The sequence below is a fragment of the Nematolebias whitei genome, chromosome 16 (genome assembly GCF_014905685.2).
Source record: "Nematolebias whitei isolate Nwh7 chromosome 16, NemWhi1, whole genome shotgun sequence".
Classification (NCBI taxonomy): domain Eukaryota; kingdom Metazoa; phylum Chordata; class Actinopteri; order Cyprinodontiformes; family Rivulidae; genus Nematolebias; species Nematolebias whitei.
Window position 1 is genome coordinate 13,928,047 of NC_056513.1, and position 17,213 is coordinate 13,945,259.

Below are 17,213 nucleotides of genomic sequence, written 5' to 3' on the forward strand. Positions count from 1 at the left end.
TCTGAACTACCATTGGCCATATCAGGATATTTCTCTTTCAGTGGTTATCTTGTAATGACCTTGTCAGACTTAGGCCATGTGCATATTAATCTGAAAAGCTTTTTTTTTTTATCACGTTTGTCCACAAACTAAACACGTCTGTCCACACATTTAACAAAAATACTGTAATACTCCATGCCACTAGGTGGTAACAATCCATCCATTATCTTTTACCTACTTCTTCCATTTTGGGTCGTGAGGGTTGCCAGTACCCATATCCAGCAGTCACTATATGAGAGGAGGGGGACACCCTGGACAAGTCTCCAGTCTGTCACAGGACCACATAGAGACAAACAACCATTCACTCTCTCACTCACATCTTTGGACATTTTAGTCACCAATCATCCTAACATGCTTTTTGGTCTGTAGGAGGAAATCGGAGTACCCAGCGAAAACCCATGCATGCACGGAGAAAACATGCAAACTCCACCCAGAAAGGCCCCCCAACCGGGATATGACAGGCAGCAGCTCTACCAACTGTGCCACTGTGCTGCCCTGTGGTTGGCTACTTTAGGATATTTCTATTGCAGTGGTGAACTTGTAATAATCTTGTCAGATTTAGGCCTGGTGCATATTAACCTGACAAGCTTTGTTTGTAATTGGATTTCTGTCCACACATTCTAACAAAAACACTGTAATACCCATTCCATGCCACTAGGTGGCAACAACGTTCACATTACTGACATATTAAAACACAGAGAAGGAACCAAAAATAGTCCATGCTCAATAATCCAGGTATACAATCCAACAATTTTCAGTCAGCTTACTCCAAAGTGTTTGGGGGAAGAATCAGTTTTGTGTTGTGTGTTTCCTTGACTTATGAAGCCTTCTGGATGGAAGGTGAACGTTTCAGCAAAAAAAGAAACTGTCCAGATGACCTGACTAAAAAATGTTGGACAGAGAAGGAACATTTTTATCATGGCTAATAGTTTAACCAAAATAGGTATTTTTTTAAGGTATATATAATTTATTCCCAGTTTTGTTTTAGCATTTCAGCAGAATCAAAATTTGTTAATAAAAAGCTCAGAATAAAGAAAGACAAAACCAGGAATAAATTATAAAAACAGCTCCCTGTTTATTTGTGTTTATATAGTACAAGGTGAGTGAGGTGAGGTTATAGTACTTGTAAGTAAAGTAAAATATACAACAAGGATACCGGTCTCAGAATTTAAATTATTTATATTTTATTATTTAGGAAACTTGAAAAGAAAATATGCTGAAGTAATTTGTACACGTTCTTATCTTAACAGGCTCTATATGAATTTCATGGTACCAATTATCACTATAAACCCCGAAAAGCCCAGTGACTGACAGTCTGCACATATAAAAGCCAAGAAGTAATACAATCTGTATCCGAAATATTTTATGATGTATGGGGATTTGTATTGTTCGTGCTGTTTAAAATTTACAACAGCAATTATTCATGGATAGCGAGACAGTCACAGTTTAGCAAAGTTTTATTGCTCTCTACATACTTCTAGTTGCCAATTTCTAAGTCAGTTATTCAGCAGATTCCTCTGGAAGCAATTCTGAGAAAAGAGCTTTAACCGTACGCATTAACTCTTGACATTTATAGACAAAAGAGTGATTCGATTTGACTCTGTGATTGACTTTAAAAAATGTATTATTATAAGCCGTATGAAAAACAGATCCCATATAATAGTAATGGCTATCTAATTTAGATGTGTCGTTTAAAGGTTTACCGTTATCATTATTGCGCTTTGACTGAGTCATCACTCCTGTTTTTATACAACGGTCATTTCATCACCCAAAATGGAGCTGTACATGTGTTGCTTTATTTAAACAGCTACACCTTGCTATAAAACTGTCAGCGCTGTTAATCTGAGGCAGAGATGATGCTTAATGATCTTCCTGTGATTTGCACAGCTGACCATTGTCTCATGTTACCTATGTATAGTGGATGACCTCACACAAAACATATAACTGAATACTATTCTTGTTGATTTAGTGCACGTTAAGACAGTGCATGTTGTTTTGACAGGACAGGAGAAAACGAGAAGCACAGGGACTATGGGGAAGATTCAGTATCTTAGCAAATGTTTCGCTTGCTAGAAATAAAAAGTTTAAATATCTTTATTGAATAGCTAGTCTTATTTTGAAGTGACATTTAGTTAAATAGTTAAACTTTATCATCTGAGATATCAGTCAATGCTGATAAATATGGAGAAAAGGGCAGAAGTCTTCATCCAGGCTAGGCTAACAGCTAGCCAACGGAAGGGCTGTTTTGTCCCTCATCATGGAGAGAAAAAGATGAATAGGAAATACCCTTCGGTTTTTTGTCCATCTTGATAACTTGAAAAATAAGTGAGGTACCAACTTCAATTTTGGTGTGTGGCTACATCTAGGTATAAGAAAGTTTGCTTTCAAAAATTGGCTTGCCGGTTTTAAATCCAAGATGGCTGCCTCCATGTACATCCTGTGAGCTGGATAACTTGGGGAGGAAGCAACATGCCAACTTCAATTTTGGGGTGTGGCCGCAATTAGAAGTAGTTTCCTCAAAATATTGGGGGTGTCCAAAAATGTCTCTATGGTGAAGACCACCATTAGCCACCCCCTGGCTCCACCGTTGTGCCTGGTAGTGGATAAAATTGCTCCCTCTACTCACCAGGATCTGTCACTCTGCACTGTCTCGGACAAGGAAAAAAAAAGTATTTTTATTCTCATACACAGTGTAACTTCTAGCCTCTTGAATATCTTGCACCATAGTTCACTTGCTGTTCATTTCCAGTCTAGACAAACACACATCTCAAAAACTACAAACATTTACTCTTTTAATCACTCAGAGACAGGGGACATCTGTGTACTGCTTGTTACTATTTTTTTCAGGCAACAAGTCTGTTAAAAACTCATCACTGTAAAAAATATTTTTAAAAAGTGCTACATTAGCTAATATCAAACTGCTACACTTTTGCGCACAATGTTTTTTTGTAACTGTTTTCTCAGTCGAGTAACTTTCCAAATAACCTTTTAGAACATGTGTGCTGCATAAACCCTTATCATGCCAGTGGTGCTGCAAAAGTATCAGTCGGCAAAAAGTTGAGTAAACCTTTGGACCGACTATGCATGCTGATCCGGTGGGCTGATACCGTCACAGCCATGGTACAGTACGACCACGTGTCAAACTCAAGGCCCGGGGCCACATTTTCATTCAACCTTTATTTATACAGGTTAGTCTCAGTGGGCCTCAGGGACTCATTTACAAGAGAAACCTGACTTTAAGAGAGTGATGACAACAGTAGACAACAAAGACAACAGTAGACAATCATAAAATAAAGCATACTAATTAAGAAGAACAAACGAAAGAAAATGGTAATAAAAAAACTAAACAGCTAGATTGTAAAGTGATATAGGATTATAAAAACAGGAACATGTCTGCATTGGTTTTTGCCAGGAACTTAGCGGATGTTTGAAGCCGCTTATAGAGGTCAAGATCGAGAGCTTCAGATCTTTTTGCAAGATATTCCAGGAAACAGGAGCAGAGTAGGAGAAGGCCCTTGCCCTGTTCATTCTGCACTGAAGGAACACTGCATGTAAACATCTAAAATTTAAATCTGGTCCTCTGGACATTTAAAATAAAACAAAACAACAACAAAAAATGTAGAAACGTTTCGTCTTTCATCCGAAAGACTTCCTCAGTCTGAGGTGCTGTATTCAGCTCAGTCTTATAAATAGCACCTTCTCAGAGTGGATCAACCAGTTTGCTACTGACAACCAAAACCAGCTGCTCACATGATCAAGAAGGACCATCAGCCTAACGATGGATCACTAGCACCCTGATGGCTGTTTACTTTTCACAGGGAGCTGAGTGATACTAGCAATAGCAGCATTGTAAGAGGGGGACAGTTGAACCCGGAGGCCTCCACCCCTGTTTAATGATGGACAATTTCTTTTCACAAAGATGGCCTCCTTTACTCCTCTCTCAAACCATCGTTCCTCTCTGTCCAGGATGTGAACATCTTCATCCCTGAAAGAGTGACCGCTGGCCTGGAGATGAGTGTAGACCGCAGAGTCCTGGCCTGATGATGTTGCTCTTCTGTGCTGGGCCATCCTTTTGGCCAGTGGCTGTTTAGTTTCCTCGATGTAAGACTGATCACCTTCCTGACACTGAACAACATACACAATATTACTCTGTTTGTGCTGGGGGACTGGATCTTTGGGATGAACCAGTCTTTGCCGTAATGTATTTTGGGGTTTAAAAGCAACTGGGACATTGTGTTTAGAAAATAAACGTCTCAGTTTCTCTGATACTCCCTCAACATACAGAATGACCACTGGTCTGGGTTCCTCCTTTTCACCTGATGGCTGACTGGAGTCCTGTTTGGGTTTCTTCTCTGCTTTCAGGAAGGCCCAGTTAGGATATCCACATTGCTCTAGAGCCTGTCTTGTGTGGGATTTCTCCTTATGCCTGGCTCCTGCGTTAGTGGGGACGCTGTCTGCTCTGTGATACAGAGTCCTGATGACTCCCAACTTGTGCTCCAAAGGGTGATGGGAGTCAAACTGCAAATACTGGTCTGTGTGGGTGGGTTTGCGGTACACCTCAGTTTACAAATGTCCTCTATCAGAGACTGAGACCTCGCAGTCCAAAAAAGTCAACCTGCCATTTTTTACATCTTCTTGTGTGAACTTCATGTATTTATCCACAGAGTTGATGTGGTCAGTAAAATGTTGGACTTCCTGAGATTCAATTTTAACCCAGGTATCGTCAACATACCTGAACCAATGACTTGGTGGTGTCCCTGAAAAAGACATCAAGGCTCTCTTTTCTACCTCCTCCATGTACAGGTTGGCAACAATAGAAGAAACTGGAGACCCCATAGCACACCCATGTTTCTGCCTATAATATTGCTCCCCATATGTGAAGTAGGTTGACTGCAGGCACAGTTTCAAGAGTTGGCACAGTTGTTCTGTGGAAAGTGTTGTCCTGCTGCTCAGAGTGGTGTCTGATTTTAATCTTAAACTGACCACCTCTACTGCATCATCAACAGGAATGCACGTAAAGAGTGATGTGACATCAAAAGAGACCATTGTTTCATCAGTCTCCATGATGACATCCCTCACCTTATCCACAAAGTCCATGGTGTTCTGTATGTGGTGTTCTGAGCTGCCAACTAAAGGGATGAGTACAGACGCCAGATATTTGGAAACGTTGTAAGTGACAGAGTTAATCATGCTAACAATAGGTCTTAAAGGTACACCTTGTCTGTGAATTTTAGGTAAACCATACAGACTAGGTGTGGCCTCCCCTGGGTACATTCTGTGGTACAGAACACGGTCAATATCCTTGTCCTGCTCCAAAATTTTCAGGCAATCTATCAACTTCTTCTTGTAACCACTTCCTGGATCTCTTTTCAGAGGTTAAGTCACTAAGGAGTGTCATAACTTTCTCATGATAGTCTTTCTGGTTCAAAATTACTGTGCACCTTCCTTTGTCTACTGGGAGAATGATGATGTTTTTGACCTTGCTAAGAGTGGTGAGTGCATCCCTCTCCTCTCCACTGATGTTGGAAGGTGGTGATTTGGCATTGCTGAGGCAGGATGAAACTTTGATTCTGAGCTGCAATGCCAAACCACCACCTATTAGAGTTTATTTAGTGGGGAGTAGTGGCGCAGAGGTTAGAGAAAGTGGGCCTGTGATCGGAAGATCACCGGTTCAAGCCCCGGTACCGACAACATCAAAAATGTGGGTGGGGTAGGTGAAGGGCCCACACCTGCCCCCACCCTCATTCGTCCCACTCTGAGCCCTTGAGCAAGGCCCTTAACCCCCATCTGCTCCTCCAGTTGTCCTAGATAGCAGCTCTCTGCTCCACACAGAGGGCTGTGGTAGCTGGGTGGGCTGTGGTTGCATCAGGAAGGGCATCCGGCGTAAAAATAACTGCCAAGTCTTAGTGCGACTTAGTTCGCTGTGGCGACCCCTGAAGAAGGGAGCAGCCGAAAGAAGAAAAAAATGGTTTATTTAACCTTTCATAAAAAAGGTTGGGTGTTTTTTTCAAAGTCATATTTTCACCATGTCATTCATACATTTATAAATGTCATAGTTCCAAACTAAACATTTAATTTACCAGCTAAATATTTAGTTTACAAACTAAATACTTAACTTGCAAGTTAAATATTTAGTTAGCAAGCTAAATATTTAGCTCCACACTAAATATTTAGTTTACAAACTAAATGTTTATGTCAAAATAAATGTTTATTTTACAAACTAAATATTTAACTTGCAAGTTAAATATTTAGAACTTGAAGAAACTAAATATTTAGGTGTATATTAAATATTTAATTTCCAAACTATATATTTATTTTCAAAACTAAACAGTTAATTTTCAAACTAAAATAATTATTATCCAAGCTAAATATTTAATTTCTAAACTAAATATTTAATTTGCTAACTAAATATTTAGCTCGGACCTAAATATTTATTTTCAAACTAAACATTTAATTAATAAACTAAAACATTTAATTTCCAAAATAAATATTTAATTCGTTTGGAACTATGACATTTATAAATGTATGAATTAGTTTGACAAACATTTAGTTTGTAAACTAAATATTTAGTGCGGAACTAAATATTTAGCTTGCAAGTTAAGTATTTAGTTTGAAACTAAATATTTAGTTTGCAAGTTCACTTCATCACTTGCTCTTGCCGAGATCACCCACTCAGCACCCACTGAGGAATTTCCAACTGATAACCAGATGAAACCAGCTGAATAAACTTGAGTCATCATTTCAGGACTCTTGGATTCTCATAGACATTATCCTTAGCCATTCCTCGACATCCCTCGAGAATGTTTACGGATCTCACCGGAGGATGCTGGCTGATTATTCCATCCTTATCAGAACTCTTACCGTGCCTTTGAGAGCGTCCATGGACATGCTCACCGCTCTCGTCCCCCCCCCCCCCCTACAGAATGTCTACGTCACTATGTGCTTGTTTGTGCGAGGTGTTTTTTAAATATTAATTTTTTTTCTCAGGCAGGAAGAAAAAAGTCTGATAGAAATGTTTTCGCCTCCAATTCCTACATGTGTCCAGTTTCATTACTTTTTGTGTGTCTAAACAGATCTCACTTGTAAATGAGTCTTCTAGGCTCAATGTGACTCATCTGTCTAAATAAAGGTTGAACGGATGAAAAAAGTAAAGTATTTAGATTGTAAACTAAATATTTAGCTTGTAAATTAAATATTTAGTTTTGAACTATGACATTTATAAATGTATGAATAACATGGTGAAAATATGACTTGGAAAAAAAATTATATATATATATATATATATATATATATATTCTTATGAATGGCTAAATAAACCAAAAATCTTGCAGTTAATTTTTGACTGTGTAACTTTACAAACAGCACCCCATAGTGGTGGGGTGAAAGATCAGTTCCCATATATGCAAGTGGATTTCTCAGTTACAATGTGAAGAACTTACCTGTTGATGACATTCAGCCAATCCGAACCATTTTATCATCAGAGTGGACTTCACCAGAGACACTGGAGATTTTTTTGGTGGAAATGGTCTAAACAAAAATAAGAGCCAAAGTGGAGCCATGGTCTGATGTTTTCTATCTTAAACATTTGGACCAGACAACTTCCTGTGGATAGTCTTAAGGCTGGATAAGCATCATGTAGGGAACAAAGAGTTTGATTTCTCTTACTGGTACGTCAAACTGGAGCACAGACGACGTTTTAACAGAGAGGTGACCTGTGACCTTTAAGTCAATTGGATCATTCTGGACCCATAAAGTGTCCAACTGATTTATGTTGATTTTTTTTTGTCATAAGCAGGTTAACACAGGCTCAACAGTGCAATGAAATGTCCAGGATGAGAAGAACCGATTTGACTTGCTAAAAACAAAACAACAAGAAATACTAAAGCATGTAATAAAGGTACAAAATAAAGCAGCAAAAAGTGAAAAAGAAATATAATATTCACAAGGTTCAAAAGAAAAATAATAAACAACATAGAATATAATGGTGCAAGTAGGATGAATTAGAATGAATAAGTATTTCACAAGTAGTAACATAAGCTTCAATGCACGATATATATATATATTGCACATAACATGAACTACACAGGTTGTGTTGCACAGGTAATGAGTAACACTGAGATTAATTGAATTATTATGGTACGGTAGTGACATACATGATACATGAGACCTGACTTGTTAAGAAATCAGGTCTCTCTTGTAAATGAGTCCCCGAGGCTCAATGGGATTAACCTGTATAAATAAAGGTTGAATGAATGAATACAGCCACATAGTGCAGCAGCAATAATATTAGCTGTCACAGACGTGGCTTAGTGCAATGTCATTGTTAGTTGTTCAGTATTATTATCAAGGGTTCAGTAATCTGACAGCTTGTGGATAGTAACTGTCTTTGAGTCTTTTCGTGTGCGATGGAGGCTCCTGTATCGTCTGCCTGAGGGTAGTAGATGGAGTCAGTCCTCTCACCTGAACATTTTCAGGTAAATGCTTCTCCAGCTTAACACACCGGCTTTTGACTGTTGGATTTTTTGTGCATCAGAAGATTCCTAATCCAAGGAAACAAATCAGTTTTGAGTCGATACATAACGGACTGCTTTAAGGAACCAGTTTAAGACGCTTGTTGCCAAGAACCAGTCACAAAAGCACAAATTGCAATCATTTATTTCATTGAATTCAAGATGAACATTAAACAACATGTGACTGACTGACAGAAAAATAACATGTTCACACCAAGAAGAAGCTGAAAACTTGACATGGAGAATTCACTAGATGATGATGCATCTTTCAGGCCTTCTCTGTTTTTTTTTGTTGTTTTTTTAATTTTAGACAGGATATTCAGATATATAGATATTTAGATTAATATTCTTCTGAAGATTTGTTTTAGGCCCACATCTTTTGTCTTCCACTCGTCCAAATTACATAATTTTTTAGCACACACTGAACAGGTAGCAGGTAAAATAGTTACTGTGGTTAAGAACATATTTTTAAGAAGGCCTAAAATCTCAGGCTGAAGTGAGATTAAAAAAGGACCCATAAAATAAATAAAATAAAAAAAACACTAACAGGAAAACAAAAACTAGGATTTATTTGACGTATTAGAAAGATCCTAAAGGTTTGATCAACAACTATTTTAAAGAACAAAGAGCTGAATTTAAAAGTTGGGAGGAACATTCAAATTAAAACATAATTTTGAAAGACAAGACTTGCATTGTAGCTCATATTTCTATTAAAAGGTGCTTTGACCGACCTTAAAAAACACCAATAGAAAAATTAGTAAAAAAAAATGAAATAAGTGACGCATAAGAAGCAGCCCTTGAAACTGAACTACCAAACAATAAATGACCTAATCATCAGTATATATGACATTAGCTCCAGAACTAACTTGTATGTATGTAGGCCCGGTATACAGTATGTAACATGTAAATGTATCTTCAGTTCAACTAGAAGATGACGACGAGCTCATAGTGTCGACTAATAAAGCCAACATGCTTGTTTGTACTGAGCTTTTACACAGTTATGGACGGTACTAAGGAGAGTATTTGGAAGGAATGGAGGCCATACGGCACATTAACCCTTGAGGTCAGGTCAAATATGGTAACACAGCGCAGTTAAAATAGCTCCTCTGATCTCATGCCAAGCAAAATAGATGCGCAAACTTAGGTAAGTCAGCTAACCCCCGGGGCAGTGAAGCAAAAATAAATAAATTAGCAGAGATCAATAAAAACCAGTGAGAAAATGTAGAATGGGCAAACACAAAGTCTTGCAAGGCTGGGTGATAATGGTTTATGATGGAGAAAAGGAAGGGGTCAAACAACTCTGTGAATCAAATTTAATAAATAAATAAAAAGTAAATGGTAAAATTGCACTTTACTACATGAAATGTTTTGTGTTAAACAGCACTTTTCCCCCCACAATCCTACAAAAACAAATTAGGTGTAATAACGATGTCCTCCAAAATGACATTTTTTTTACAGTTTCACCTTTTATGAGAGAAGGCAATCTCATTTACAAAAATATGACATTTCTTAAATTTTATTTAGAAAAAGACTAAAAGGGCTCGTCAGCTCTCGACGACACTTTTCCACTAAAATATCAGCATATGGGCCATTTCAAATAAAATAGCATATAGATGGTGATCAGTACAGGAGTGTAGGACTATTGTCCACGTTGATAGAGCGAATGGGGGTGGTGGTGTTTGAAGACCTTTTCTCAGTCCTCCTTGTTCAGTGACCTGATGTACCCACAGCAGCTGAGTGTTCGGCAGCTCAGTCAGGACAATCCTCCACTCAGCGTGATTTATGAACGATTACATGTGAAACAGGAGAGTTGGTTGAAGGCTACAATGGTGTGAGTATGCTGGGATCAATATGTCCTGATCGTGTATTTTAGGTATTTTTTAGGACGAAGACAAGCGAGTAAACACTGCTGAGTTTAGCAGGTGTAAGAAAACAGAGAGCTAAAAGATTCATTACCAAAAAAAAGGAAGAATAAAAGCCAAGCGCTGAATTGTTTTGACAATGAATTATTGAATTCATTACCATCCATTGAATAAAAGAAGCAAAACAGAAAACGATTAGCAAAGCTGGAAAAAAAAAAAAAGTTAAATCAGCAAAATAGTAGCTATAAGCTAAACATTGCTAAACTGTTTTAAAGCTAAAATTAGCTAAACCATAAGAACTTAAATTAGTAAAACCATAACCTTAAGGCTGAAGGTAGGAAAACAGTAACCAGTAGGCAAGTGGTCCGAACCGTGGTCCCTGAGGAACACCATCCTGCATGTTCCAGTTGTTTCTCTGCTCCAACACACCTAATTTAGTGATTTAATAACTTCCTTAAGTGCTGCAGAAGCTTATCCACCCATTCATTCAAATCAGGCACAAGCAGGGAAACAAGTAAAACATGCAGGACGGTGTTCCTCAGGGACCAGAGTTGGGAACCACCGCAATAGGCAAATGTAACAAATCATAGCCTAAAGCTAAATATGGAAAAAAACAAAAACTGTAGCTTAATGTTAAATTGTAACCAGAAGCTTTATTTAAGAAAATAGTGTCTCAAAACTAAACCATAGCTTGGCAGTGAGTTGGCGTTTAGCTTTGTTGCTAACATTTACTTAAATGTTAATAACTCAAATTTAGCCAAAGTCATTAGCTTAAGATATCGAAGAGCATAAAACTAAAACAGAAAAAGTATGCTGAAAATTTTACAAAGGAACAATGTTCTGAATTGAAAAGTGTTTCAATAAGCAAAACATTTATAAGAAACTTTTAAAAAGTCCCAAATCCTAAAATGGCGGAGCTGAAAGTTCTGATTTATTAAAATTGTATAAACTATGAAGTCGTTTGAAAGAAACGTAGGAAAGAAACTAAAGAAGAAAATGGTATGAAATCTGAACACGAAAAGTGTTGGATAAATGGAAGTTTCACATCTCATAAACTCATATTTAAAGGTGTATTTAATCAACTTTTGTTTTTTAGGCATCATTTTTCAGAAAGCGACTTGTTATTAGCATATATACAACACAGAAAAATAACTTTCAGACATAAGCAGAGGGCAACTATTTATTTCTGTTAAGGCCATCTCGGCCTCCATACTGTTCAGCATAACTAAATCATCCACACGTGACAATAAACTGTCAAAAACAAACAAAATCCTGCCTGTAAACCAGGTTTATTTATCACTTTTAATCAACAAACTTACAACACTGCACTTCATCATGTCCTCCGTTCACTTAGAACTCATTCAAATGAGCAAATGTCCAACAATGAATAAAAATATATACATATATTTTAAATGAAGTGAAGTTGAGCTTTAGATCCGTTGAGATACGTAGACTGCAGCTTTGCAGCCCAGCTGTATTGCATTTTTTAGCAGCCAGTATCCAGGTGCCTGAAAGAAAAAACATATTTTAGAAGTTTTCATTACAAATTACTTCAATTTCTATTTGCACACTGGAGTTAATAAAAATAAAACTGACTTTAAACCGCTGACCACTCAGAAATGTGGGCCGGTGTTGCACCAAAAATCGATTGGCTGCCAAAATGGTAGCCACGAGAGTGCGCACGGGAGGACTTTAACAAGAACTTAACAAGATTAACACTTAAAAAGAATTGTCTGTTTGCTCAAAATTATAGTAAAGATGTGTCTCAGTTTAACTTTTCCTTAATAAATGCACTTTAATGGTCAAACCAGCTGCATTTCAAAATTCGATACGTGGATGCGGGAGCGCGCAGAGGGAGGACTCGCTGTGCATTTCTTTACGTCACTTTAACGCTCAAATCAGCTGCATTTCGCCTGAGTGGCACGGCGAAATGCAGCTGATCTGATGTGTGCTTCGTAAAATTTTACCTATTAATGAGACACTTGGCAGCACGAGGGCCCTCTAGTGGCTGTAAATGGTAATGTAATGGTTTAATATTTTTCATGTCAGAATGAATGAAATCGTCAGATCTCAGACAAAAATTGGGTTATAGATATGTGGGGAAAAAAAACGTATATTAGTCGCTTCTGTGTATAAGTCGCAGGACGTGCAAATTTATGCAAAAAGGTGCGACTTAAACAGCGAAAAATATGGTAATAGATTTATGTGTTCACAAGACTTTCGTGAAATTGTGGATTATCTGAGAAGAAAATTTAAAATAAACTTACTGATTCTGCATCGTGCTCCAGTCCAGTATCATGATGGTCCATCTCATCATCTCTGAATTCTTTGATCACCTATTGGAAGGAAGTTACTAAATAAGTTGGAACGTTTCGTTTGCGTCATAGCTTGAGTTAGAAAATCTAAATCTCAAGTTTTATTAAAGCGTGACGAACAAGATTTTTTCCATTCGGTGTATTAGATGACTGTGAGGAATCTAAAACCATAATCTTTTTTAAGTCATGCTCTCTGTCTTTTAAGTGCCACAGAAAATCAGTGACTTTTAAATCAAACCTGCAGACGCTGCCTTTTTCTCTGGGTGTGTTGTCGAAAATGAAGGTTTACTGAGTTTTTTTTTTTTTTTTTTAGGAGGTGACAGAACGGTACACGTGTTCACATGTTGATGTTAGCTCGTGCTGCCCACTAAGGCTGTGTTCACTGCAGGTCTTAAAGTGACCCACGTGTGCAGAAGACGATGTGACATCACACGCAGCACGCCGTGTTTACAGAACTAAATATGGATGCTGCGCATGTCAGCGTGTGGATCAAGTCTGCACAGTTTGTGCGATCAAGAGTCGACATTATTATCTGCCGTGCTTGTTTCAGTCAATGTTTACACCCGAGCTCGCCGTTTCCCTGCATGATTGTCCGTCACGTTTCAATGACGTCAAAGTCGGGTCAAAAATCAGAATGCGTTCGCTTTGAAAAACATCAAAATTTAGGACGGATCAGACCTCAATTCAAATCAGACCTTTTGAGGACTGATTTGAAAATCATTTGGATTTGTGACGTTTAAACGGCCATAGACTGCACAAAAGTTAGGATTTGGGCCACTTTCACCTACAGTGCGAGCGTAGGCCAGGAGTCTGCAACCTTTAAGATCAAAAGAGCCAATTTTACGCTTTCGTTCACGACATTAAACGTGTCCGGAGCCACAACAACCTGCTACAACTGTGGTTATCAACTGGTGGCCCGTGGGCCACTTTAAGCTTTCTGGAGGGGGCTTTTGTAGCCAGTAGGGGTGACATTATAAAGCAAAAAATGTCTAATTTTTAACATTTATTAAAGTAAAGGACTAGATCCTTGTAAAGAAGGTGGGAAAAAAAATCAGTTTTTACCATTTTGTTTATAAAAATTTTAAAAAATCTATACTATGCAGACAGTTGTTCATATAAAGAAATAAAGCGTCAAGTTAAAGTATGTTTTACTCCTTGTACTCACTCCAGTGTTCACATATTTGCAAAAGAAATGACAGGAAAACTGTTTGAACTAATCAATTTTTGTTGTTTGTACAACCAATAAAATTCAGTTTTAGGTCGGTTTCGGTCAAAGCTTGAACGAGCCGCTGCAGAGGGACCAAAGAGCCGCAGGTTGCAGACCCCTGGTGTAGGCTAAGTGATGCTACCTTCTACTGGTAATTACTGTGGGATGATGGTCTTATCTTTGTCTTGCTGATAGCTCAAACAGACACTCTCAGACAATCTTAGGTAAGATAGATGATGCCGCTTGGAACCGTCTCATCCTTGAGGTTTACTGGACATGTCTTTGTAATACATAGTAAAAAAATCAACAAGCTGGGTCTTCATGTCTCCCTAATACTTCACCATGACAAAGTGTTGACGTGTTTAATGTTGTTTTGGAATAAATCCTCTGTGAAAGAACTAGCACACAAGGTTTAATTTGTTTTTGTTTAGTCTACATCTAACTCTGAATATATACAGCCAAGTGTGAACCCTTGTTTTGCATTTTTTTTAAACATGCACACAGATTTGGCCTTTAGACCTTTTCGTTTGAACAACCTTACAGCGATCAAGGTTATTTTAATGACAGAGCATGTGTTTGTTCAGAACAGTCCCAGTCAGCTAGACCCAGTATAAAAGAAACATTTTAATCACCTGTAACAGTTCAAGGTATCTATCTGGATCATTCTCCATCAGAGCTCTTATCTGGCTGTTGTAATGTTCAGAGATGCTCTCCTCCACGGCCACCGTGCACGCCATGGCCCCCTCCTTTCCCAGCAGAGCAGTGGACGCCCCTAGGAGATGTATAAAGAACAAAAACAAAACATTAAAACACAAAATGGTAACAGAGCCTTTGAATCTTGTTTTAAATGCTTATAGGTCGTGCCAACCTAAGACGAAGCCGGCGATGTTCCAGAGAGGCAGCAGGGCTGTGGGTCGAACCCTGTTCTCAGCAAGAATTTCATTGAATTTGGCTAAGTGCTTTTTTTCTTGATCCCACATGTGCTACAGAAACAGAAACGTGAGAAGTTACACGGCTGGATAAGAAAAACGCATGCATTTTTGTTTGTGGTTTTTAAAATCACAACTAAATGAGCTAAAAAGTATTTTCTGAAGACACTTTTGAGTCACGTTGGAAAAGTCAGGTTAACTTGCAGAAACTGTATTTTGGTCACTGAGCTCACCTCCACATTCTGTCTTGTTCTACTACTAAAGCCTTTTAGATTTTGTTGTTTATCATTCTGCCTCAGTCTGCACAGAAATCAATGCACATCATAGGTTTATTATTGTCAGCCACTGAAAGACTAAGGGGATTATATTTCTGCCTATGTCAACGTGTCCATCTGACAGCAAAATATCTCATGAACCACTGGTGGGTTTTAATGAAACGAGCCAAAAAAGATGTCCGTCACAGCCAAATGACCTTTTAAAACACAAAAATGGCTCTAATTCAGCCAATTTTACGATACTGAACTTAAATACACATTGAGCGTTACGTCTTGTGATATTAAGTGATGTATATAACATCATATATAACAATTTTGTCAACCAAATTGGTTACAACTTTAATGTAGCTGAACTTTAGGGTGATATTGTTATTTTTGCTTTGGGTTTAAATTGTTTACTTTCAAAAAAAAAAAAAGTTAACCTATTGATGACTTACTGTCTAATTTTGCAAAAACAAATAAATATGTTCATCTCTCATTGCAAACACGTTGACTAAATGAAGTGTGAGCAACACCAACAGAGAACATTAATGTCTCCCAGGCCAAATAGCTTTGCTTTAATAAACTGATAATATTTCTCAGCTGATTGATTATTTTCAGCTCAATAGTAAATTTGTTGGAAATATTGATTTGGGACTAAATATTATCCAGGATTGCACAAACAGAAAACTCTCAAAAACTGTCCATTCAGTTAAAAAAAAAAAAAAAAAGTTAAGTAATTTTCTAGTGTAGTTTATAAAACGTTTTCTACTTTTGTGGTCAAACAGGGCACTTGAAGCCACATGGTTTCCATACTTGGATGAGAGGTCCAGTCCGTGACCGACCCAGCACTGCCATCTGTCCCGCATAGATGCGGTTAGCACCGTATTCACCCGCATGGTCCACGCGCAGCATGCGGTGCATCGCCTCCCTCTCCTCCTCGTCGCGCGGCGGCGGCACGACACTGAAAGCACGAGAGCCGTGCTGAAGTGGGCCTAAACAAGCATTAAAAAAAAAAAAAAAAGAACACGTATGACTTCCCAGCTTTTTAAAATCCAACCTCTGTTCTCACCGGATGCTTGAACAAGTGTGTGTAGTGTGTGTAATGATTTTTTTTTCTACATAAACCAACCAACCGTGAAAACGTTTGCAAGATTACGATAAACAGAGCATGTACCTGTTTTTTTGTATTCCGAACATGTTTAAATTAACTAAACAATGGGTGGGATATAGTTTTAACTAAATCGGTTGTTGCACAATTCGCACAATTGTGGGTTTACGGGAAGTGTTTTTAGCATTTTAGCATCGTTAGCTAGAGGCGAACCGATAAACCGCTTACCTGTGCATTGTAAACTATGGCGAATTCTCCCTGGATTGATAACTTGAGACCAATTAGAAGAAGCTAAGTGTGCAGCTCTCAGCATGACAGTAACTAAATTATATAACAATCAGTGCTGAAAAAGAAACGTAGAAAAACGTCTGTGAAGCTGACATTGAGCGTAAGAGGGTTAACGTGGCGCACAATTATTACGTACTAACGTGGCTCCGCCTTTTCCGTGCTGAAAGGCATTGCACTCATATCAATATTGTTTTTCTTCTTTTTTAAATTTTTTATTTTAGTATGACCAATTAAAAGCGTTTAAATTATAACTAGTTATATTATGAATACTGAATGTAATGTTTACTATTAGTTTTTTTGGACAGCTTTAAGGCTTGTTTATATGAAAAATCATGTAAAAAATACCTGGATTTTTTTTTAAATATCTAAAATAAAACCCATGACTAGTAATATTGTGATTGTAGATATCTGAAATGTGAGTTTCACCTAGAAGAAATTGTATTCAGACATTTGATGTTCAGATTGAAATTATTTCCTGATGATGGCTATGGAGAGCAAGATGTTGTCAGATAAATAACACTATTAACTTAATTTTTATGTTTTTGTTCAGGGCCCTGAGATGACTTCTGTTGTGACTTGGCACTAATACAAATAAACTGAATTGAATTATGGATAAGCTAAATATAATTTGAATATGCTAATTTTGATCAGAGAAAAATTAATGATTAATATATCCTGATCCATGCTTAATAATCCAG

At 37.8% G+C, this 17,213-nt stretch overlaps 1 protein-coding gene across 1 annotated transcript; it reads right to left on the reverse strand.

Annotated features, from left to right (window-relative positions):
• Positions 1-11,684: 11,684 nt before the first annotated feature.
• On the reverse strand, positions 11,685-16,635 carry coq7 (coenzyme Q7 homolog, ubiquinone (yeast)). The gene is made up of 6 exons (XM_037690275.1): positions 16,456-16,635; positions 15,933-16,111; positions 14,802-14,916; positions 14,566-14,705; positions 12,679-12,747; positions 11,685-11,919 (listed from the first exon to the last, which is right to left on the reverse strand). The coding sequence occupies exons 1-6, from the start codon at positions 16,538-16,540 to the stop codon at positions 11,842-11,844; spliced, it is 666 nt and encodes a 221-aa protein (XP_037546203.1). The 5' UTR covers positions 16,541-16,635; the 3' UTR covers positions 11,685-11,841.
• Positions 16,636-17,213: the final 578 nt, after the last annotated feature.